Genomic DNA, 25,754 nt, shown 5'->3' on the forward strand with positions numbered 1-25,754 from the left:
AAAGTAGATGTAAATGCCCATAATAAGATATACAAATGTCTCAGAAATAGGGGCATATAATCCTGAAAAATAATTTTTTTTGTTTCATGTCTGTCCTATATTTATCTAATACATGTCTTATTTTTCTTTTTTCCTTCCTTCATTTCTTTTATTTTTTTCTTTTTGTAGAAATAGGGACCTTTCTATGTTGCCCAGGCTGGTCCCAAACTTCTAGGATCAAGAAATCCTCCTACCTCAGCCCCCAAAAATGCTGGGATGACAGTCATGCCACAGTGCCTGCCCTCATTTTCACTAAGTAGACCAGCCATAGCTCCTCATTTAGAAACCAAAATTTTAGTCAACTCCTCTCTAATTACAAATCAAACCCAAGAAGATCATCACCATCCAGTCTTCTCTTGTCTTCCCTGTATTTGGTGAACTAGTCACCTTGACAACCAGATTCAGATCACTGACAGAGTAAACAAAGTTCTATTTTCATCCTCCTTGTTCAAATTATTTATAGCTGCATTTTAGATGAAAATGAAACTCAAGACGAGTGCTGGGAAACTAGTGTATACAACAGTGCACAGCCCTATCTCAGAGATAATGTTGAGAGTTAGACCCACTGTTTCCCTTAATGGCAGATGGGCCATGTGAGACCAGAGGGTGGTCTCCACACAGTCCTCTGTTGGAGTGATAACTGAGCCCATATTTCCACATCCAGGAATGGGGTTCACATCCAGGAATGTGAGCCCATATTTCTACATCCAGGAATGGCCGGAACCCAACTTCTGTCTCACCTATTTTCTGTGACCCTTATGGCGACAGCATCATGACCTGAACTCTATACCAACGGAAGTGAAATGCAGGTCAGATGACAAGAAATCACAACACATCTCCCACAACAACAGGGCAAAAGCCAGCATTACATCGCTGTCAGGGGGTTGACTTTCGCAGGGCAAGTGTGGGTGGTGAGGCCAGCTCTCTCAGTGACCAACAGAGACAAGGACTGGGTTAGTGCAGGGATCTTGGGGCTCCAATTTCTGAATTATGAAATGTGAATGTTTACCTTGTCAATATAAATATATCATTTATATATTTTTATGATATCTTTATTGAGATATAATTCACAACTCACCAGGTAAAGTGTACAATTCAGTGGTTTTCTTTTCAGTACATTCACAGAATTGTGCAATGATCACAATTAAAGAACATTTGTCGTCATCCCCCCAAATACCTTGTGCCTTTTATCCATTTGGAAAACAGATACAAACTATTCGGAAATGCAGACTGGTAGTTCCATTCCCCTCCAGCCCGCTCCCAGCCCTAGGCAAGTACCAAACTACTTTCTGTTGCTAGACATTTAGTATAAATGGAATCAGACAATATGTAGTTTTTTGTGATTGACTTCTTTCACATAACAACATAATGTGTTCAAGGTTCAACCATGTCATAGCATATATCACCATTTCATTCCCTTATACAGCCAGATATTATATCATTCTATGGATATGCTACACTCTGTTTATTTGTTTTTCAGTTGATAAACGTTTAGGTTCTTTCTTCTTTTTGGTTCCTATGAATAATGCTGCTATGAATGTTCATTTACATGTTTCTTTGTGGGCTGGGCACAGTGGCTCACGCCTGTAATCCCAGCACTTTGGGAGGCCAAGATGGGAGGACCACTTGAGCCCAGGAGTGTGAGACCAACCCAGCAACATAGTGAGACCCCCTCTCTACAATTTTCTTTTTTTTTAAACTAGCTGGATGTGGTGGCACACACATATAGTCCCAGCTACTCAGAAGGCTGAGATGGGAGGATCACTTGAGCCTGGGAGGTTGAGGCTACAGTGAACCATGATCAGACCTCTGCACCCCAGCTTGGGTTACTGAGCAAGACTCATTCTCAAAACATAAAATAAAAATTTTAAATTTAGAAGTTAGAAAGTTAATTTTTTAAATACCAGTTTTTATATGGACATGTACTTTTATTTCTCTTGAATTTATGAATGAAATGGAATTTCTGGTTCATATGGTAACTCTGTTTAACCTTTTAAAGGTTGAACATAATTTTGATTTGTATTCTCCTGAAGGATAATGATGTTGAGCATTTTTTCATGCACTTACTGACCACTTGTATATTTTCTTTGTAGAAATACGCATTCAGATCCTTTGCCTGCTTTTAATTGGGTTATCTTTTAATTACTGAGTTGTAAAAGTTTTTAAACATAATTGAGATACAAGTTCATTATCAGAATTTTTTAAAATGCTCCCATTCTGTGCATTGTCTTTTCACTGTCTTGATGGGATCCTTTGAAGCACAAACTTTTTAATTTTAATGAAATGAGTTTGTCTGTTTTTTTCTTTGTCACTCTGCTCTCATGAAGATTTACACCTATGCTTTCTTTTAAGAGTTTATGGTTTTAGCTCTTCTATTTAGGTCATTGATTCATTCTAAGTTAATTTTTTATGTGGTGTGAGACAGAGGTGTTGGTCTAATTCATTCTTTTCCATATGGATATCCAGTTGTCCCAGCACCATTTGTTGGAAATACTATTCTTTCCCCCATTGAATTGTCTTAGCACCCTTGTTAAAAATTAATAGACCTTAAATGTTAGGATTTATCTCTGGACTCTTAAATCTACTCCATTCATTTTTATTTCTATCTTTATGCCAGTACTGCATTGTCTTGCTTACTGTAGCTTTGCAGTAAGTTTTAAAATTGAGAATTTTCTTGTTCTTTTTCGAGCCTCTTAAATTTCCATATGAATTTTAGGACCAGCTAGCCAATTTTTGCAAAAAGGACAGCTGGGATTTTGATAGTCATCGTGTTGAATCTGTAGATCAATTTGGGAGTTTTTCTATCTTAACAACATTAAGTCTTCCAACATGTAAACACAGGATGTCTTTTCTTTTATTTAGGTCTTTGTCAATTTCTTTCAGCAATATTTTGTTGTTTGCAGTGTGCAAGTCCTATATTTGTTTTGTTGTATTTATTTCTAAATATTATTTTTGATGCTATATTAAAGGGAATTATTTTCTTACTTTCAATTTCTGATTGTTCATTGCTAGCCTGTTAGATTCACAATCGATATTTGTATATTGATCTTGTATCCTGCAGCCTTCATGAAGTCATTAATTTTTTCCTGCATTGTTGAGGTGTAATTGACAAGTAAAAATTATGTGTATTTACGGTGTATAATTTGATTTAATATACATTGTGAAATGATTAATTGAGCTAATTAATATATCTATTACCTCACATAGTTACCATGTTTTTTTTTCTTTTTTTGGTGGGGAGAGTTCGGTGAGAGAGCACTTCAGATCTATCCTCTTAGCAAATTTCAGGTACATAATACAGTATTATATTAGATCTTCAGAACATTTTTATCTCATATAACTGAAGCTCTATACCCTTTGACCAACATCTCTCCAGTTTCCTCCTTTCCTAGCTCCTGGCAATCACCATTCTACTCTCTGTTTCTATAAGTTTGGCTATATTAGATTCCACATATAACTGAGGACATTTATTTGTCTTTCTGTGCCTGGCTTATTTCACTTAGCTTAATGTCCTCCTGGTTCAACCATGTTATCAAAAATGACAGGACTTCTCCTCTTACAGGCTAAATATAGATTCCATTTTGTATATATGTTCCATTTTCTTTATCCATTCATCTCTTAATGGGCATTTAGATTGTTTCTATATCTTGGCTATTGTGAAAAATGCTTCAATAAATATGGGAATGCAGATATTTCTTCAGGATACCGATTTCTCTTCTTTTAGATATATATTTAGAATGGGATTACTGGATCATAAGGTAGCTCTATTTGTAGTTTTTTAGGGAATCTCAGTACTGTTTTCTATAATGGCTGTAGCAATTTCCATTCCCACTAATAGTATACAAGGGTTCCCATTTCTCCACATCCTTGCTGACACTTGTTATCTTTTGTCTTTTTGATAATAGCCATTCTGACAGGTATGAGGTGGTATTTCATTGTAGTTTTGATTTGCATTTCCCTGATGATTAGTGATGTTGAGCACCTTTAAATATACCTGTTGGTGATTTGTATGCCTTCTTTTGAGAATTATCTATTAATTTCCTTTGCCCATTTTAAAATTAGGATGTTTGGTTTTGGCTATTGAGTTCTGTGAGTTCTTTATATATTTTGTATATTGACCCCTTATCAGACATACGGTTTGCAGATTTCTTCCATGAAGCTGCCTGTGAGTGGCTTCCTTTGCTGTGCAGAGCTTTTTAGTTTGATGCCATCCCGCTTGTCTGTTCTTTGCTTTTGCTGCCTGTGCTATTGGTATCATATCCAAAAAATAATTGCCATACCAGTGTCAAGAAGCATTTTCTTTCTATATTTTTCTTCCACTAGTTTTATGTTTTCAGGATCTGTGTTAAGACTTTAATCCATTTTGCATTAATTTTGGTACATGGTATTAAAAAAAAAAGGTTCATTCTTCGGTATGTGAATATTCAGTCTCCCAACAGCAATATAATTAAAAATTAGAATGAGAGGTAGATACTTGCATATAGCGTTTTTCTGTCTTGAAGAATCCTGAAATGTAAGTATCTCAAATGGGTGATTCTCAATATGACTCTCCATCCCCATACCCACCACCTGAGGAACTTCCATCATTAATGACTCACCACTGCTAGGGATACTCTTACCATTGTCTGCAATTTAAAAAATTCCACCAAGTATCTCATACCTACACCTTCTCTTCAATATGGCTGTTTACACCCTTCAGAGCTAACATGTTAGCAGGCAGTTTTCAGGCTTATTTTAAGAGGCAGAACCTTCTTTTCAATGAAAACCACAATGAAATAAAAGCAAAGCTGCTGTGGTTGAAGGGAGCAGTGAGAGGGTGAGGCCTCAGCCTGGCTTGTTGTGATTACCTCCCCACCTGTGCTCCTAAGCAGCCCCACATGTCTCTGGGAGTTCCTTCGAGCCTGCTTTTGTAGCTTGGGAACCTCTGCCTTAGGAAGTTTTTAAGTAGCCAGCCTGCTATGGAGCTGAAAGAGGGAAGGAGGCCACAGGCGAATTCACCAGTCTAGCCACGATTACAACATACCACGTCTGTGATTTCATCTTCTCTTGCAAGTTTCCTTTGAGAGGTAGGAAAGTGGTCAAGTGCAAGCTGTGATTGCAAACCAAAGGGCAAAGCTCCCACATTTTTGATATTTTTTCTGTTGGATATAACCCAGGTGCCATCAACGAAAAGGCCACACATCCTGGGTATTATGAAGACCTAGTGGAGAAGTCCATGGGGAAGTATAATCTCGCCACGGAAGAGATTGAGAGGGATTTACACCGCTCCCTTCCAGAACACCCTGCTTTTCAGAATGAAATGGGCATTGCTGCGCTAAGGAGAGTCTTAACAGCTTATGCTTTTCGAAATCCCAACATAGGGTATTGCCAGGTAAATGGTAAAGGTGGTTTATGCTAAAAAATAAAATAAAAATTCTATTTATTTGCCAGCAAATAGTGGGAAGGAAGGGTTTATTGGTAACGGAACTATCACTTCACCATGCCTCTCCACCTTGGCACTGTTGACACTCTGGACTGGTTCTTTGTTGTGGGGGCCGTTCTGTGCTTTGTAGGACGTTTAGTAACATCCCTGTCCACTACCCACTAGATTCCTGTAGAAATTCCAGTTGTAACAACCCAAAAATGTCTCTAGATTTTGCCAAATATCTGAGAGGTAGAATCAGCATGGGTTGAAAACCAGTGCACTGAGCAGAGGAGCCCTTTCTGGATTCACCACTGTCCGACTAGGTGACCTGGTGATGATCCTCTTATCACTCTCCGCTCCAAGCCTCATCCCATCCTAGAGTAACAAGTAGCATCCCTGAGCACTGGGCCTGTCACTGTGGATTGCCACAGTGTTCCTACTTTGTATCCTCTTAAGTAATAACGTCCTTTTATATGCTAGGGTTATGTCTTAATATACATTAAAATAAGTGCTTAACTTAGTATTAAGAAAAGTTGCCTGCATACCAACAAAAGTCATCTCTCGATGCCACAATCTGGGAACCTCCAAGATAATGTGACCTTAGAATCAAAGGCCACATCATCATAGAGGCCTTCCATGACCATCCAGCAAAAGCTACAAGAGGCTGAACTCCTGCTTCAACACACAACATGTCATGCGCATTCACACACACATTAGTCTCACTGTACTGCATTATTTTGCCTTTTTATAACTTTCAATTTAAATAACCCCCCACATAGACTAGTTAACCTTTTTATCTTTGTTTTATCTAACACCAGCATTTAGGGCCTGCAAGATGTCACCACTGTATCCCCCATCCTCCAATACTTCATCCAGAGCCTGTTACAAAGTAGACCCCTAAAAAACCTATCTCCTCTGAATGACTAAGGAACCGGTAGAGACCATCATCATATACTAGGATCAGCAGGTTAATTCTCAAGTGGAATTTGAAAATGATGTCACTTGGGAACATAATGAGTACGACTTACAAGAAAGAGCCTGTTAGACCAAAATACCTTTTTTGAAATTACATTGTAGAAGCCTGAGGAACAGTTACTGGTTTCTAGGAGATCAAAAGAAGTACAGGAGGTACTTGGCCTCTAATAAAGTTCATATTTATCTTTTGATCTCCCTCTTTTTAATTAAGGAGACTATTAAAGTAGTTGAACCTAGAGTGGTTATGAGGTATTTGATAATATCTTTTAATAAAGTAGTTACTTTAGAATTTATATCCCTCTCAGTTATCATGGCCATATCTCTCTCCAAATGGAAATGTTGGGTGAGGACTCTAAGTCTGAAAGCTTTGTTGTTCTCTGAGGAGGGCCTGGAGCCATGTGTACCTGATTATAGAAACCTTTATGGAAAGTTACAAAGGAAGTGTTTACCTCACTGAATTAAGGATTAAGAACACTGAGAGATTTTAGCGGGTCAAAAGCTTTGTGAAATAGCCTTTGGGCAAATTTTTGGAAGGGTTTGCCAGTAGGCATTCAGGGCTCTGTCTGGTGAATATTGCTGCTAAGGAAGACCCTGCACACTTACTGGTTCAAGGACTTAAGAGTTTTTACATTTTTAAAGCATCATAAACAAAACAAAAACTCAGAAGACTATGTGACAGAGTCTATGTGTAGCCTGCAAAGCCTAAACATATTTATCTGGCCTTTGACAAAAACATTTGCCAGTCCATATGAGAGTGACTGAGTAATTTTAATATGTTAACAGAATTGCTTATATATTAAACTGTATTTGATGACATCCTCTTTCACTTTTTTAGGCCATGAATATTGTCACTTCAGTGCTGCTTCTTTATGCTAAAGAGGAGGAGGCTTTCTGGCTGCTTGTGGCTTTGTGTGAGCGCATGCTCCCAGATTACTACAACACCAGAGTTGTTGGTAGGTGGAGATGTGGCTAACATTTCAACCTATGTCTCATCAAGATGTTTTTAGAGAGGTACCAGCCGGAACACTATTTCCAGTCACCATTAGCCAAAAGAGTTTCAGACTACTCCAGTTTTTCAACATGGAAATGAAAGAGGTTGAATCAATATAGGTTGCATACAAAGGAGTCCCATGGAGTTTAAGGACTACACATATATCACTGTTCCAGAAATTATTTTAGAAAATATTTGATGTGTGTCACTCTGACATGTGAGACCTACAGTAGGTATACACGCTATCAACACAAAGAGATTTGACCAAAAAAAAAAAAATTCTTGAGGATGGGAACCTATGAAATGCAGAGGTGTTCCCAATAAAAGGCTATCTGCGGTGAAAAAATAGAATATAGAGGTTTATTGAAAGCCAGGTTTTTAAGGTATTTTTCAGGACTGGTTTTATTGCAAAGCAAACACCTGTTTTGAGCATTTAAAAAAATTATTGCTGTTACTCCTTGTAATTCTCTCAAATATCAGTGATTCATTTTAGCAGGACAAGCTTTCAAGCTTTTCGTTGCTAGGGTCATACAGTGTATTGTTTATGCTTCGCACTTGTGCTCTTTCTATATTTCTAAACATTTGCACATAAATTTGATTATTGAAAATACTGAAATTATTGAAAATAAAAAATGTCCTTAAGTTGGTCATGAATGTGTACAACAGGAATGCTTTTAAGTTTTAAAAAAAGTAATTGTTTTAAAAAATGATTAATATGTGGGCACCATGCATCCAGAAGTGTGATTTTTTTTATGCCTCCATTGTTAACTGATGCTTGGATGTACATTTCGTGCCAAACAAAACATTATGTTGCCAACAAAATAACCAATTGTATGTCATGAAAACTTTATAAACTGACTTTCTCAACGCACTTTGTAATTGTCATGTGACTGTTCTTTTTTTGGAAGGGAAAACTGGACAGGAAGAGCCCAGAAAGAGAAGATACAGCCAGAACTAATCTGGTTACTGAGCTGTGTTGACACCTTGGTCTAGTAACAGTCACAGCAGAACAGTGAGCAGAACAGAGTTCTGTGCTCACGGTCATTGTGAACTGGACTATTAGTCAAGTTTGAATGAATTCTTTAGACTGTGTAGTTGGCTAAGCTGTACCTTTTTGTGTACATCATGGCAACAGGTGCGCTGGTGGACCAAGGTGTCTTTGAGGAGCTAGCACGAGACTACGTCCCACAGCTGTACGACTGCATGCAAGACCTGGGTGTGATTTCCACCATCTCCTTGTCTTGGTTCCTCACGCTATTTCTCAGTGTGATGCCTTTTGAGAGTGCAGTTGTGGTTGTTGACTGTTTCTTCTATGAAGGAATTAAAGTGATATTCCAGTTGGCCCTAGCTGTGCTGGATGCAAATGTGGACAAACTGTTGAACTGCAAGGATGACGGGGAGGCCATGACTGTTTTGGGAAGGTATTGTACTAAGCCTTTCTCCTTCGTTTCGTGAGTCTTAACTGATTTGATAGTAATCATAATGCCCGCTTCTTCCTCTGGCTGAGAATTTATTTTCATATGCTTTTTCTTTGGATATTAACAATTTTTTTTCTGTCTTTAAAGAAACTCTAGTCCTTTGTTTTAAAATACAGAACTTGCAGAAAACCATTAGAGAATTATGATGGGAGAATTCCAGTTGATTCTCCCTGTGACTACTGATTCTTTTTTATTCCAGGTATTTAGACAGTGTGACCAATAAAGACAGCACATTGCCTCCCATTCCTCACCTCCACTCCTTGCTCAGCGATGATGTGGAACCTTACCCCGAGGTAGACATCTTCAGACTCATCAGAACTTCCTACGAGGTAGGTCTTGTTTCCTAGCTGAGCGGGACTTCACCATGTGTTCCACACTTCCATTGCTGTCTGTTTTGTGCTGCTATAACAGAATACCACAGACTGGGTAAAGAACAGATATTTATTTCTCAGTTCTAGATTTTGGGACGCCCCAAATCAAGGCATTGGCAGGTTAGGGCCTGGTCTGTCTGCTTCCAAGATGGTACCTTGCATGCTGTGTCCTCTGGAGGGAAGGAATACCACATCTTCACTGGCAGAAGAGAGAGAACCCACGCTCATAAGACCTTTTTATAGTGGAATTAATCCATTTGTGAAGGCAGAGTCTTCATGATCTAAATGTTGCAGGTGATTGGCAGCTAATTGAGGTTGGTATCATGTGGGTGGTAAGAATTTACCAAGACAGTTGCAGGTAAAGAAAAGCAAATTTATTAAGGAAAGCATGAAATTACATTGCAAGGATACAATGGGAAAGTCAGCAAGAGAGGAGTTAACTGCAAAGAGACAACGGCTTGCTGGGATTTTATAGGCTGGTTCTTGTGCTGTGTGCTGGAAAGGACATTACACAGTATTGATAACACTGAGGTTGTACTAGCTAACTTGCATTTTTCTGTCAGCCAAGGGTCTGATGATAGCTGGGCACAGGAAGATTATGAGTTATTTGCACAGGAGAGCTAAGTGTCCTGGACCATGAAGAACAGCAGACTTATAGCTTATCTCTTTTGGTTATTTATATGTTTATCTTGCTTCCCTGGGTCCCGCCAGCCTAACTCCTTTTCCCTAATTAGCACTCCACACTAAATACCTCCACTTTCCAACACCGTTGCATTGGGGATAAATTTTTAACATGAGTTTTAGAGGGAATAAAAACATTTAGACCACAGGCTTATCTGCTCTGCTTCCTTCTACGTTGTGAGAACTACTGGCCAGAAGTAAGCAGTTATGTTCCAGCTGACAGCTTTGGTCTCCAGAGATAGAAACGAATGGTGCCTGGATGTCTGATGGGTCTAATACCATCGTAGCACATAGCAAAACAAGCTCTAGCTCTCTCGTTCTTTGCCATGCCCATCCTCAAATCTGATCTAGTAGCAACTCAGAATCAACTCTTTGTAGATTAAGGAGGGGTTGTTGAGAAGAGGCATGGGGAGGCTGAACTTCACAAATCAATTTGCTTTCTGTTCCCATGCTAAGTAGTTAGGACTTCTTTGAAGTAGATAGTCTCAGACACTTAGAAGAGCCTGTCTAGCCCAGAGTAGACCAGAGTCCTAGGATTTCTCTAAAATTGCTTGGCCTGGATGGGGAAGGATGTTTTCTTGTCCATGATGTCCCTGGAATCAGCCTGATCTGCTGCTTGATCTCACAACAGAACTAATATGCTTCTTGGGGTAAAGGAACCACAGTACCACTTGCCCCCTTAGCAACTGGTGGTTTGTGGGGTCCCAAGTACCCATAATACTTAATGGTTTTTTTTTGCTCCCTGATCCTTGGCTCTCTAAACTTTTATAGAAATGATCACTAACAAAGAGAAAGCATGGGCCAGGTGCGGTGGTTCACACCTGTAATCCCAGCACTTTGGGAGGCAGAGGCAGTGGATCACGAGGTCAAGATATCGAGCCCATCCTGGCCAACATGGTGAAACCCTGTCTCTACTAAAAATACAAAAAATTAGCTGGGCGTGGTGGCGTGCGCCTGTAGTCCCAGCTGCTCGGGAGGCTGAGGCAGGAGAATTGCTTGAACCCAGGAGGCGGAGGTTGCAGTGAGCCGAGATTGCACCATTGTACTCCAGCCTGGCCACAGATCGAGACTCCGTCTCAAAAAAAAAAAAAAAAAAAGCGTTAATATTCTGCTGAGCATACTATGCTCTCTACAGATGTTTTTGGATTGTGATTGGTGATTGTCAGTATTCCAGCTAGCAACAAAGTGGATAAGAGAGAAATAGGAATGGAGTGAAATCAGAAAGTCTATCTTAGAGTAAAAAATTTAGTGCTTTTAAAAAAATTGCTATGGATATAGAAACCTTTTCATAAATGTGTGTCCTTAACTATAATAAGAGAAAGACTGGTAGTTATTTTTTTTAATGTCATTGAACCTTCATTTATATTAAAAGCAGAATACTTTGTTTTAGAATCATAAAAGCAATGCATGTTTGTTTTAGAAATTGTCGAGAAATAGGAAGGAAAAAATAAACTGTATCCTATAAGGATTTTACATTTCCCTTAAGTATGTTTGTGTATTTACAACATACACTTAAAAAGGTCCTTCTAAATACTGCTTTGTCACTTTTTATGTATACCATGAGCATTTCCTAATATATTAAATATTATTTGAAGGCATGATTTTACTAAATTATTTCTTTTCTGCTTTAATGAGGTAACAAATTTATTTAGCTAGTTCCCTTTTGTTAGACATTTACTTGAATTTCTTCCAAATTTTCAGTATTATGTAGCAATCTAAGATAAACTTGTACACAAATATCACATCTCTGATTATTGTCTTAGAATCCTAAAAAATACTTTACATAAAAAGTTTAGGTTAAATACATTAGATTAAAAAAGGAATGATCAAGCTATTGGCACAAACTGTCTAATTTCCATAAAGGATGTCTCAATTTATGTTTTCACTATTAGAGATAAAAAAAATGAATGTTTTACCTACTGTCTCCAAAACTACTTCCACATGCATTAAAAAAAATTATTGCCCCAGGAATTTTGTAGTATTGTATGATGTAAGCAAGAGCTTATATATCTGTGGGTTGCTTTTCTAAAGGAATCCTCAGACCTTTATTGTTAAAATAATTCTGGACTAAGGTATTAAAGCTTAGTATGTGTCATCTCAGCTTTATTCTCAACAGCAGATAAGCTAGCTTCATGCTGAAGTCAGCAATTTGCCCATTTTCAAAGGGAAAGCAAAGAGATTGAGACAAGACCAAGGGCTCGTTTCCATTTACCTCCTCTTGAGCTGATCCCTAAGGTGGCCCTCAGGCTGCCAAACATCCTGTCACAGGACACAGCCTCAGTTCCCTTCCTCTGCCTGGAAAGACAATCCTTTTAATCGATATCAGTGCCTATATTACCAGGTCTTTCAGCACATGATAACTGGGTTTTGTTTTCTCTTCTCTGCTTAAGTGTCACTATTCTGCTCATGTTTCCAATGGCTCTCTGATGCCTTGTAGATCAACTTAAAGAGAACACCACAAACTCTTGCTGATTGTTTTTTTCCCCTCCTAACTATCATATTGGTGGTTTTGAATCCTGCCTGTGCATTAAATCACTTAATTTTTTTTTAAGCTGAGCTTTTAAAATCGTAAGTTCCCAGGCTCCATCCCAGACCAATTAAATCTGAATCTCAGGCATGAGGCCCAAAGAGTACATACTTTTTAAAAAGTTTCCCAGGTGAATCCAAATGTCTGGTGAGGGTTGGGATTCACTGCACTGGATGCACAATGGGGCTAATCACTGTTGTGGATAAGAATCTGGTTTGGGCTCAGGCATGACACCTGAGTGTTTTAAGGTACACAGTGCATTTCTTTCTGTTCTTCAGGAGAATTAGCCATGACAATTGAAACATAGGAAGGAAATCCTGAAAACACATTCATCTTTTGAGATTTGGTTAAGGGCTCCCTAGGTTGCCAGAAATCAGTTTGATATTGGTAACTTCACTTTATAAATACTTCACAGGGAAAATCTCACTCATTATAAGTTCCCCTAAGCCTCTGTGGAAAGGAATTGTGTAGGTAGTATGAGACTCCAGTTTTCTTCTATGTAGACCCTTGTGTGAAGCCTGCACTTTGGGCAGAGTTATATAGAAGTAGAAGACAAAAGTCTCAACCTTCAAGTTTGATTGATAGCCTGAGATGCCCCTTCTGGAAGGCACAAGAGGATGTGAATAGGCCTTCCAGTGGGTACACAGCTGTCACAGAGCCACTTCATGTTTGAGATGGCCCAGCCCAATGTGTTTAGTCTGAAAGTGTTAAGCAGGGCAAGGATGTAGCTAATAAAACAGAAGGCACAATTTATCAAGATAGACAGGCATTTCTGAAATCTTAGAGTAATGTGTCCCTGGCTTATTAATGATTACTGTAGTAGCTGGTATTCATCGAGAGCCTGCCATGTGTGGGGCAAGGTGCTGGGTGCCTTGTAGGCAGCCCTGCCATGTAAATGTCAATGCACTTTAAGAGGAAAATGTAAGTTAAGAGAGGTTGAGCTAGTTGCCAAGCTGTACAGCTAGAAAGTGGCAGCCAGTATCCAAGTGAGAGCTCCTATGCATTACAGCCAGAACAAAGGGAGTTTATCTGGATTCGAAGAAAGATAGAATTATGGATGTACTGATGGTCATGAAATCAGCTGGTCCAGTGGAGCTGGTTAGTAGGAGTCTTGAAACGAATAATTGACTTGGAAGGCATCCAACAGCCACTGGAGACTGAAGAGCATTCTTCTTGAAGTACATTATCTCTGCTTCCTGTGCAACAAATTGGAGGAGGGGGAGAGCTGAAGGAATAGACAAGCAAAAAAGATAGTATGGTTGTATATGGGAAAGACCCAAGAGACGCAAGTAACAGCATTTGTCTTTTCCTGTATTAAGAAAATCTTTTTTTTTTTTAGTTTGAAACAGGGTCTTCCTCTGTTCCCCAGGCTGGAGTGCAGTGTCTTGATCTTGGCTCACTGCAAGCTCCACCTCCTGGGTTCAAGCGATTCTCATGCCTCAACCTCCCAGGTAGCTGAAACTACAGGCATTCACCACCACACCTGGCTAATTTTTGGTGTTTTTAGTAGAGATGGGGTTTCACGAAGCTGGCTAGGTTGGTCCCGAACTCCTCACCTCAAGTGATCCATCTACCTGGGCCTACCAAAGTGCTAAGATTACAGGTGTGAGCCACTGCACCCAGCCAAGAAAATCTTTAAGGTTTTATAAACACCTTTCTTATGGCAGGTATCTTGCTCAGCCCTGGGGATACATTATCAGCACTTGGCATGAATTGCTTTAATTCTCTTTTTTAACATATAGATATTTTCAAGCACAGTACAAGTCAAAAGGATGACGTAATACATTTCCTTTAACCCATCATCCAGTCCCAACCGTCACCAGCATTTTTCTGATCTTTGTTTTATTTTATTACTCCTCTCCACCTTTTTTTTCCCACTGGAGTAACTTAAACTCCAGACAGTATATTATTTTACCTGTAAAAGAATGTATCTCTAACAGATAAATTCTTCATTATGTGTCTCTAACAGATAAAATGAATTTTAGGCATGGCATTTTTTTGCTTATCTATAGCTTTGAATTTTAAGTTTAATTTTTAAAAGTTTGTTTATACCTCAAAAGAAAATGCGGACCCGTAAGTTAGTTCTCACCAGTTGTTAATGGAACCTCGGTTATAACGTTAACAAGTTTTGCTGATCTGTTGTTGTTGAGACAAGGACGTGCCCTATCACCTAGGCTGGAGCATAGTGGCACCATCTCAGCTCACTCCAACTTCTACCTCCCAGGCTCAAGCCATCCTCCCACCTCACCCTCCAGAGTAGCTGCAGGTGTGCACCACCACACCTGGCTAATTTTTGTCTTTTTTGTGGAGATGGGGTTTCACCATGTTGGCCAGGCTCATCTTCATGAGCTCAAGTGATCTGCCCACCTTGGCCTCCCAAAGTGCTGGGTTTACAGGTGTGAGCCACAGTGCCTGGCCAGGTTTTGCTGATTTTCAAGTGTGTTTTTTCCCTCCTCTTTATCTTCCTCTTGTCAACAATACTAGGAATAATAAAAGCTACCATACTAATTGCTTTACCCATATGTGCTTAAAATTCTTACACCATTCCAAAGAGGTAGGAATTATTTTTCCTATATTGCTGATGAAGACGATGAGGGCCATGAGTTTTTACAAAATTTCTGTGAAACCTGGGACTTGCTATGTGTCCCATTTACTACATGTGGCAATGAAACTGTGCCCTTTCTACAATGCCCAGCTGTCAAAAGCGTGTCTCCTTTATAGAGGCCGAACTTTACTTAATGGCATATATGTAAAGATAATACTCTAGAGGCCAGGCATGGTGGTTTACCCCTGTAATCCTAGTACTTTGGGAGGCCAAGCAGGTGGATCACTTGAGGTCAGGAGTTCAATGCCAGCCTGGCCAACATGGCAAAACCACGTCTCTACTAAAAATACAAAAAAATTAGCCAGGCACGGTGGTAGGTGTCTGTAACCCTTGCTACTCGGGAGGCAGAGGCAGGAGAATCACTTGAACCTGGGAGGCAGAGATTGCAGTGAGCTGAGATCGCATCACTGTACTCCAGCCTGGGCAACAAGAGCAAAACTCCATCTTAAAAAAAGAAAGTAAAAGAAAATACTATCGAGAAGAGTTACAAATTCACATGACTGTGGTGTCACTCAGCAAGGCACTTAACAATGGGGCAGGGAGTGAAGGTGGTAGGAAAGGGTGGGCTTAGGGAACTAGATAGCTGTGACCTCTAGAGTAGACAGTCTGTTTACCACCTGAGGCAAGGAACCATTGCTGCCAGAATTTTTAATTCTTCAAGAGAAGTTGGAAATCATCTTTATTTTATTTGAATGTTCCGGTTTTTTTTTTGGTGTTTTTTTTTTTTTTTTTTTTTGGACAGAGTCTTGCTCTGTCTCCCAGGCTGGAGCATAGTGATGCAACCTCGGTTCACTACAACCTCCTCTTCCTGGGTTCAAGCAATTTTTCTGCCTCAGCCTCCCAAGTAGCTGAGACTACAGATGTGTGCCACCATCCCCGGCTAGTTTTTGTATTTTTAGTAGAGACTGGGTTTCACCATATTGGCCAGGTTGGTCTCAAACTCCTGACCTTGTGATCTGCCTACCTCGGCCTCCCAAAGTGCTGGGATTACAGGAGTGATGAATGTTCCTATCTTTTATAATATTCCATGGGTCAAACAATATTGATTGTGGACTTCCTAGCCTCCTGGCTGCCTGTTCATGATTTCTGCTTGAGAGCAACTTTCAAAATAAATTCTAGGTAAAAATATAGTGATATGGGCACTGTGCTTAGAGCTATTTTTTTGTAATTTAATCAACAGCATGTTCACACTACAGCTAATAGTTCACATGGGATACTGAAATTAAATGGTTTCTGTAATTTCCCTATTTATGTGACAACTGCTCCACTAGCCATTTCTGTAGACAAAAGATCTCAAAAGACATGGCACCTAGAGGAGCATAAAATATTAAATGATATATTTTTAAGTAAAATATAAATACTGTATTCAAATGCAGAGCATGGGCCCACTTCTGGCAGAATTATGAGGATGTTCCCTGATGAGAATAGAGTCATGGATTGAGGCTCTTTAGAGATCAGAGTACCCCAGAGAGGGCCGTCCAATCAACAAATGTGGAACTCCACCAGAGTCTTCACCTAAGTTCATATCCTTGTTTCTTCTTGTCACCTCCTGCCTCCTCTTCCCCCCTCATCCTCCTCTTCTGCCTTTCTGAACATCTACTCCCCACTAACATACAAGTTCACAGGTGCAGTCAGATGCCACCATCATAGAAGTCAAGGTGGAGTGTTGGGGGCTGCTCCTTCCCAGGCCCTGTGTTTGAGAATCCGTCTCTTGTCTCTTGGGCTCTGCCTCCTGCAGTGTTATGCTTTTCTATACCCTAAAGCCTCACATTCCATTGGTTTCTCTTCTCTCTCACCCAGTCATCCAAGGCAGAGCCTCCTTTACTACCCTAAGTATTTGGAGTTGTTTCTGATCCAGGAGTGTCTCTCAGGTGTCACTGGTGCTCAGCCTTCTGCTAACAGTAGTGAACCCCATTCTGCATACTGAGAAAATAACCCCACAAACTCAGAAACACAAAAGAGGTATTTTGAGCATAATTTGATGACCCAGTTTTATTTTAAAATAGAAATAAACCATAGACTTTGCATACTAACAATGCCTTCTTTTTATTTCGGTAAATTTCCCTGTGGTGGGCAGACTCATTCATATCATTCCATGGCCCTGGGACTTAAATTGAGCTTTGTTGTTGTTTTGTTTTGCTGGGTAGCATTTAAAGATTTCAAGTTCTCTTTGTAGAATTTAGAAAGGAAGGGCTGATTGAACTTGATTGAGCTTGACCTTGTGGTTGGTCTGTTTTAAAAATCTGTATCTGTTCTTCATCCATCCTTGTCTTCCTACTAACACAGGGTAAGCCTTGAAAGATAAAGCAAATCACAGAAACACTGCCCAGCGTGGTTAGGGGAACTCTTGTTTTGCTCAGGAATGATGGTAGGGTGGGAGGGGCTACAGAACATACACTTGAGACAGACTCCTCTCCATCTCATTCCTTTATCTGAGCTACTTGCTCTAAGTCTGGGGGAGAGAAAGGGAACATCTGCCTGCAGAATGGGGAAAGGTGGTATGAAATGAAGGGGCACATACCAATTCATTGGTTGGTATCAGTAACCACAGGGGCAAAGCAACAAAAAGAAGTACTGTCTGGTTTGAAAATTGCCTTTCTGGCCAGGTGCCGTGGCTCACATCTATAATCTCAGCACTTTGGGAGGCCAAAGTGGGCAGACCACTTGAGTCCTGGAATTTGAGACATGCCTGGGCAACATAGGGAGATTCCCCCTCTACAAAAAAATACAGTTATCCAGGAATGTTGGCACATGCCTATAGTCTCAGCTAGTAGGGAGGCTGAGGTGGGAGGATCATGTGAGCCTAGGAAGTTGAGGCTGCAGTGAACCGTGATGCCACTGCACTCCCACTTGGACAATAGAGTAAGACCCTGTCTCCAAAAAAAAAAAAAGCATTTCTTCCCATAAAGATGTTAGAAATTAAACTGAAAAATTAGAAACAGGCCACAGAAACATTCAGATAAGAATTGAGTTGGATTACGTCAAAACAAAATTTTTTAAATAGTTAAGTTGGAGAAGAGATATAAACAAAGATGGATAATTTTGTTTAGTGTTTAAGGAAGGGAAATTTTAGAAAATTAAAATAATTGTAGGCTCCCTCACGTCCAGCACAAAGTCTGTTTGCTGGAGCAAGTATTATTGTTACATTAGTGAACTAGCGCTTCTCAAGGAACTGGAATATGCGGTGCTGGGAGAAGATATTGTATCCACACCTGTGTCTTTGTTTTGGGTAATGGGAAGCGTGAGCTGCAGCATTTACTGAACCAAGTTTTGTTTGTCCTGTTTTTGTCATTTCCTTCTAGCAGAGCCCCTCCCAAAGTGGAGATGGGGGAAATACCCCTATGTCATTATAGTTGCTCATATTCCTTTACAAATCCTCCAGAAATAGCCAAGCAGGAACTTGGAGTCCATGGTTCCTTTTAGATTGGGACCATTTGCTCCAGAGGGAAGGGTCATTGCATTCTGTCTCTGGCAAGTCGCAGAGGCCTGGCTGAGGAAGGGACTCTGCCTCACAAGTAGCAGAATCCATTTCCAGTTGATATTAATTAGATATGAGATACACTGGGCTCTTGGAATGTCAGGCTTGGGAGGAAATAGCTCTTTTGCTTAGCAACCTGCGAAAGATCACCAAGCCAATGCTTAATATTAGTTACTGTTATCAATACTTTATATTAATGTATATTTATCTCCAACACAGTTTTACAGGGACAGCTTTAGGTCTCATTTACAGAGGAAGAAGCAGGGTCAGAAGACTCAGCTGTGTTGCCCAATCACATAGCTAATTAGAACAAGAATTTGAATCAAATTTTGTCTAGCTCCAACATTTATATTCTTTCCTACCCAGAGACAAGGAAGAACTTACTGCCTATGATAGAATGGTAGTTGGTGGAGTTACAGAACTATTTATCTGAGTCTCAGACTACTTGCAGCTCAGCCACTGTGGAGCTCTGGGGGACTTAATTAGCCTCTCCAAGCCTTGGTTTGCCCAGATGTAAAACAGAGTTAGCAGTCTGGACTCATTAAAGTTATTGTGAGGTGCAAATGAAATGGCATGTTAATGTCCCCAACAGTTGTAGGTACAATAAAACCGTCTCTGTCTGTTTCACAGCTAGTGTTTTTTATTGATCACAGGCATACTATGGCCAGTTTGAAATAATAAATCCAGTTCTTCATCATTAGGTATGCAATTTGCAATGGAAGCTCACTGCTTTTCTGTTTGGATCAAAAGACTTACCTTCCTTGAGAGTTTTTCTTTTCTAGCCAAAGTTATAACCCCACAGTGAATTAAATATGATTGCTTTTCATCATTAATGGCAGCTCCTAACTCTTGAATTCCAGCTTTTCATTGCAAATAAATATTGCATCTTCATTGTTGAGAAGAATCTGATTCCACCTTTGCAAGGCCTATGGAAGAAACTAATTTGGAGATACGAAGTTTCTTTCATAATTCCTGCTTTTTAAGGTTGAGACCCACTTACCACAGTGCTGGTGGAAGACGGGCTGGTTAGATTCAGAGATGTCAGCGTACTCTTTTGCTCTGATTATCTGAAAGGAATAGATATCTGGGTCAAAACTTCATTCCCTGGCTTAGTCCTTTCAAAACAGAGAGAAAGTAAAGAACTTTTAGGAAATGTGATAGTTTAGAGTCCTCGACATGGCCTGGTCTATAGAGAGGTGCCATTTATAGCGCTGTCAGAAAAAAATACAGGATTACTTAATATTGATTGGGACATACTTATAGTAAAAAACTATTCATTGTTTTTCTGAAATTCAAATTTAACTGGGCTCCCTGTATTTCCTGTATTTTTATTCGTTGAATCTGGCATCCCTAGCCAGTTATTGAGCGTCCACTGTGATGAGCAGCAAGTCAGAGAGATAAGGTCCTAAGGAGTCCCCCAGGATGGAGCCAAGAGCATGAATTCTCGAATCAGATGACCTGGGTTGAAACTTGGCTTTGCCACTTACCAGCTCTGTAGGCTTGGGCAAGTTAGTGATTTTTGTAAACTTCGATTTCCTTGAGCTTTTTTCCTTGAGCTTCCTATCCCCATTTCCTTGAGCTGAAATGGGGATAGGAAGAGCACTTACTTCCTGTGATGATCATGAGGACCCCCTGAGTTCAGCAAATATTTGTCAAGCACTTACATGTGAATCAGCACTGCCCTTGGCTCATGTCCTAGTCACACAGTCTCTGCCATAGAGTAAGTGGTGATAGATTTACTAAGCAAAAAAAAAACAGATGCAAGGCGGTGCTCAGTGCAAGTAAGAAGGAACACAGCACGGTGAAGGGTGGGGACATACTGTTTCTTTGCGGGTTTATTGTTCTGATGAGATGACAATTAGCAGAGACACAGATGCTATGGAGGATGGAACACAATGCTGTCTGAGAGAAGCACAGAGTGGGCAGCCAGCAGCTGGTGCTCAGGGAGCCTACATGACACACTTGGGGAACAAGAAGGGGCCACTAGAACTGATGAGGATTAAGAAGAGGTTGGTGGTGGCTGGTCAGAGAGGGCATTGTGAAAGGTGGAAAGGCTTAGAGGCCTTGGAATTTTATCCTAAAAGAGGATGAAAAACCACTGAAATTTTAAACAAAGGAAGAGTGTTGTCTGACTCTGATTTTAGAAGAACCACTCTTACTACTGGGAAAAGATAATGGTGCCTTGTGTGGAAGAAGCATAGAGATGTATTTAGAGGCTCTTGCAAGAGGATAGTGGCTTAGTAGTAGTTAAAAGTGGAGGTGATATCAGCCAGCAGCAGCAGGCAGCTGAAGCAGGACCCCAAGAGGTCCAAGAGCACCAAGGCTTTCGGGCACGAGGGCTCGGGTACCCAGGGTGAGACAGAAGTGCGACACCCACTTGTGGGCATTACAGTGGCCATGGTCCAGCAGAAGGACAGTGGCAACAGTAGCCAGCTGGGCCCTGGGCTGGCAGACCAGGAGCTCTCTCTGTTGCTAAGTAATGTCAAAGACACAGAGGAGCAGATGAGGACTGTGTTGATGATCTGGCCAGACAGCAGGAGGAATGGCTTCTGGGGGTGCGGCTGGACTAGGATCAGGAGCAGCTGCTGAGATAGTAAGGCGCTGGCTGACCTGGCCTGTCTGCACCCTACCAGCTGCGCTGCTAACAGCCTGAATCCCAACCTCAAGATGACTGGAGGCTTGGTGCTGGTGGGCTTGCTCCCATCTGGCCCATCTGGCCACGCACCCCTAGTTGGCCCACTGGGCCAGCACGTCCATGTGGCTCGCCGGACACCCCTACGGCTTGGCCCCCCATCTGTGCACCAGAGCATGGCCCCTGCATTCCCACCTGGCCTAGAGGGCTCCCTGCCGTTGGCCTCCCAGTTTGTCAGGGATCCCCAGTCGCACCAGCTGGTGGTCATTCCCAGTGATCACATGCCTCAGTTTGCAGAGCTGATGGAGCAGGCCACCATGCTGCCCCTCTGGCCCACCCTGTATTTGCCGGGGCCACAGCCCTCTGCACCGCACCCAGTAGCTGCAGCTCTTCTCACAGTAGCGCTTCCTACGACAACAGGAGTTCCTGTACCGCAGCAGCAGATGGCCCCAACCCTGGAACTGCAGAGGAGCACCCAGCTGGTGCAGGAGCGGCTGAAGGCACAGGACCACCAGGTGGAGATGGAGCATGGGAGCAAGTGGGGCCTGAAGGCCGTGGGCAAGGCTGGCCTGGCCACCGTCAGCCCCGGGCTGCTGCCTCAGAAGCCCCCTGGGCCTGGTCCACCATGAGCCTGCTGCGGTAGCCCTGTGCCTACCCCATGGCTGCCATGAAGGCCAAGGTCATCCAGAAGCTAGAGACCGTGTCCAAGCCTCTTACCTACATCTACCCCACCACCCCAGTTCTCGCCCTACCACCCACCTCCCCACCACCCACCCCAGGTATCATCCTCAAGGAGGAGGGCCCTGAGAATGTGGTCAAGAAGAAAGACTTGGAGAAGGAAGCCCTCCAGCCACTTCCAGGCCCTTGTTCTCAGATATCCCTCCCAGGTGCCAGTTCCAAGCCCTGTCACTGCACTATGGGAGGCCCCGCCCTTTCCTGCTGGAGCCCACAGTGGCTACTGGCGCAGACAGCCTGGCCCCTGACGTGCCGCTCCTGGCCAATGGGCCCAAGCATCTGGCACCCTCAACCGAAGATAAGTCCATCCACTTGACCCCCTGCAAGATCCCAAAGCCGCTGTGGGAGGGCCCGGAGGAAGAGCAGCTGGCTGAGGGGGAGGTGAAGGCGGAGGTGGAAGACATGGACGAGGGCCCCACAGAGCTGCCACCTCTGGAGTCGCGACTGCCATGGCATGCTGTGGAGCCCTGCGGGCGGTTGCAGAGGGGCCTGAAATACGGGTAGGTTTCCCAGGTCAGACAGAACTCTGCACGGCTGCTCTGGACCTGGGGGTGCAGCTGACACCTGAGACACTCGTGAAAGCCAAAGAGGAGCTGGTGGGGGTGCCTGTGGTGGTGCCCGTAGTGGAGGCAGTGCCCGACGAAGTGCTCCAAGCAAGCCCCAGCCCAGCCTAGAAGTGTCAGACTGTGACGTGCCTGCCAGGAAGGGACAATGCCAGAGCTTGGAGCCCCAGGAGCCATACCTGTGCCCGGCAGCACCTGCTCCCTGGAAGAGACAAGCTGGGACCAGTTCCTGCCCAGCCTGGAGGACTCACTGGCTGGCATGAACTCCCTGGCAGTGGCTGCAGAGGTTCCCCAGGCCAGGCCTTTGCCCTCCGCAGCTATGCTGGAGCCCAGGCCTTAGAGAAGCTGGAAGCAGCTGAGAGCCTGGTTTTAGGGCAGAGCTTCCTTCACAGCATACCTTGCTGAGCGAGATCGCAAAGCAGGAGCTGGAGTGGAGGAACCAGGAAGTGGGAGGTGTGGAGCGGGCCCTGGTGGCACGGCCCTCACTGGAGAGCCTGCTGGCAGCTGGCAGCGACATGCTGAGGGAGGCGCTGGATGGGCCTGTGGCAGACCTGCTCAAGAACGCGTGGCTCCCACCGGAGCTGAAACGCAGCAGGAAGTACAGCTGGAAGTGCAAGAAGGAGGAGCAGAGGTAAGCCATGAAGTCCTACCTGGAGGAAAGGGACGCCCTGGAGCTGGACTTCCGGATGCAGCTGGCTGAGGCCCAGCACCAGTACAAGGAGGAGCAGCACCGAAACTCCAGCACGTGCGAGGAGCCCCATAGAAGCTTGGCACACAGAGGCCCTGGGAGGCCATGGAAATGGACCCATGCCCTGACAGCCCTGTTGCCCTCCTGCAAGAGACGGAAGAGCTGCAGCAGTAGTGGAAAGCTGAGTAGCAAGTCTCTGCTCACATCAGATGCCTGTGAGCTGGGAGCAGGGATAAGGAAGAGACACAAGGAGCCCGAGGAATGGAGAACACAATGCCCTCCTAGGAATGGAGAAAGCCAGTGGGAGGAACCAGACTTGGGATGAACACGAGGCCTCGTCTGACTTCCTAAGTCAGCTAAAGATTAAGAAGAAGATGGCCAGCGACCAGAAGCAGTTAGCAAGCAAGCTCAACAAGGCCCTCTCCCTCACCAAGCAGGACAAGTTGAAGTTACCCTTCAGGTTTTCGGAAGTGCTGGGGGAAAAATCGAAAACTGGTGGGGGCTGCGGCAGGTACTTGACTCCTTATGACAGCTTGCTGGGCAAGACAGGAAGGCGCTGGCCACAGGCTTCTGCCTGTCTCTGAAATCCTTCAGAGAAGGTAAACACACAAGGGTCACCAAAGCCAGGAAGATGGAGGTGAGGTTCAAGGCCAGAGGTGAGCCCATTCCCCATTCACCTTGAAAGTGAGCAGCTACTCTTACAATACGGACTCGGAGGAAGAGGAAGAATCCCTGAAGGATGAGTGGCCTGCACAAGGCACCTCCAGCTCCAGACTGACGCATTCTCTCCTGTGTGGCATGGTGGCAAAGAACAGCAAGGCAGCTGGCAGTGCCAAGCTGACCAAGAGGGGCCTGATGCCCCCTGCCTCCCCACTCTGAAACCCAAGCCAGCCACCAGCAGGAAGCAGCCATTTTGTTTGCTGCTTTGAGAGGCCGAGGCACGTTCCTCCTTCAGAGATGTTTCAGAGGACTCATTTGACCAGGGTTACTAGCTCCAAACACAAAATACCTTCTGTGTTTCCTAGCGAGAGAGTGCATGTAAGTGAGCGAGAGGAAAGCAAGTGAACGCTCTGGAGAGATGGTGGGTGAGGAGGCTGTGTGCTGACGGCCGCAGGAGGGCCACCATCTGGGTTCTTGGCAGCATAGTCTGCTGTATCAGCCGAATTATTTCTACTTTGCTTTGATTTGCACTGTATCATTGTAATAATATCACCGGCTAGTTCTTTTTGAACTGTTATATGGACTGCTTCTGAGTCTGCATTTTTCTCTACTTTCCCTCCTCCCTGCCCTCCTCCCGCTACCCCAAGTTTCCCCGCACGCCCGCACTCACCTTTTCTGCCCACCCAGAGATCTAATTGGACTCACTTTGAGCATGGCCTGGTAGATGTGGAGGCTTCCCGAGGAACATTTTTTGTAAATGGAATTCCATCGTGTGGGCATGTGACTTGATGTTTGTACTGCGACTTTGATAACACTAAGCTTTATTAGACATACCGAGTTCATGTTTAACAACAACAAAAAAAGTGCAGGTGATAAAAATGCTTGCAAATTCCAGGGGAGTAGTGTTGATAAAGAGGTCTAAAGGTCTTTGTGTGGCATGAATGTATAAAGGCAGTCTTTTTAAAGCCTCTGTTTCTAGGCACTCATGTAACCATTTTCCGAGATCAAAAGTTAGCAGCATGGAATGCCCCTGTGTCACTTCCCATCCAATTATGCTTAATAAATCTCCAGATTTTAAAAGCATAGATTGTTTAATTTCTTTTCAACTTCATCTAAATATAAATGGAATCTTACAGAATATGCTCTTGTAGTTCTGGTTTTTGCTTAGTATTACGATTGTAAGATTTAAACATATTATTATTTTCATTGCTGCGTAATAGTCAATTGTGTGACTAGACTGCCATTTATCCAATCTATGAATGGGCATTTGAGTGGTTACTGGCTTTTGGTTAACAGTGTCACTATTAATATTCTAACACATGTCTTTCAGTTTATATATATATATATATATATATATATGGCATATATGTACACACACACACACATATATGCCTTTCTTTGGGGCATATACTTAGTAGTGAAACATGAGAACCATAAGAAGGCTTAGTCAATAGATACTGCCAGACAGAATGGTCTTACCAACTGATACTCCAGCCAGCAGTATGTAAGAGTTTTGATTGCACCATATCTTTGCCAACACTTGATGCTGTTTGTCAACTTTGTCTTTATCCTTTAAATATGCAAAAGAAAAGCAAAATCTCAGGACCCCAAACTCACTTTGCCAAAGGGAAAAGTTATGCTTGGAAACTGAGTCATGCAAAAAAGCTACCTTTCCTTTTGTTCCTGGTCAGATAGCTATAAGATAGAAGGCCTCATGTCTCCCAAGGGGGCCTCCCTCACCCTGACAATGTAAATTCACAGCTCTTCACAGAGTAGGTGGGGGTGATTTCTAGTCTTCTATTGTCTCATATAGACAATAGAAGACTAGAAATCACCCCCACCTACTTCCCCCAACACCCCCCCCTCTAAAGTCTAACATCTTCCTCTGCTGATGTTTACTTTATCTTATGTAAAGTGCAGATTTACT

At 42.6% G+C, this 25,754-nt stretch overlaps 1 protein-coding gene and 1 pseudogene across 1 annotated transcript in view; both read left to right on the plus strand.

Moving 5' to 3' along the window:
• The window catches only part of TBC1D9 (TBC1 domain family member 9), a 139,113-nt gene that overhangs the window by 94,969 nt on the left and 18,390 nt on the right, over positions 1-25,754 (plus strand). The window contains exons 10-13 of the mRNA XM_002745332.7: positions 5,196-5,410; positions 7,254-7,371; positions 8,545-8,830; positions 9,087-9,216. Of these exons, the coding sequence (XP_002745378.3) occupies positions 5,196-5,410; positions 7,254-7,371; positions 8,545-8,830; positions 9,087-9,216 (749 nt within the window). The remainder of the gene's footprint in view (positions 1-5,195; positions 5,411-7,253; positions 7,372-8,544; positions 8,831-9,086; positions 9,217-25,754) is intronic.
• LOC144581886 (trinucleotide repeat-containing gene 18 protein pseudogene) lies at positions 13,532-24,173 on the plus strand (annotated as a pseudogene).

The sequence above is a fragment of the Callithrix jacchus genome, chromosome 3 (assembly GCF_049354715.1).
Source record: "Callithrix jacchus isolate 240 chromosome 3, calJac240_pri, whole genome shotgun sequence".
Classification (NCBI taxonomy): Eukaryota; Metazoa; Chordata; class Mammalia; order Primates; family Cebidae; genus Callithrix; species Callithrix jacchus.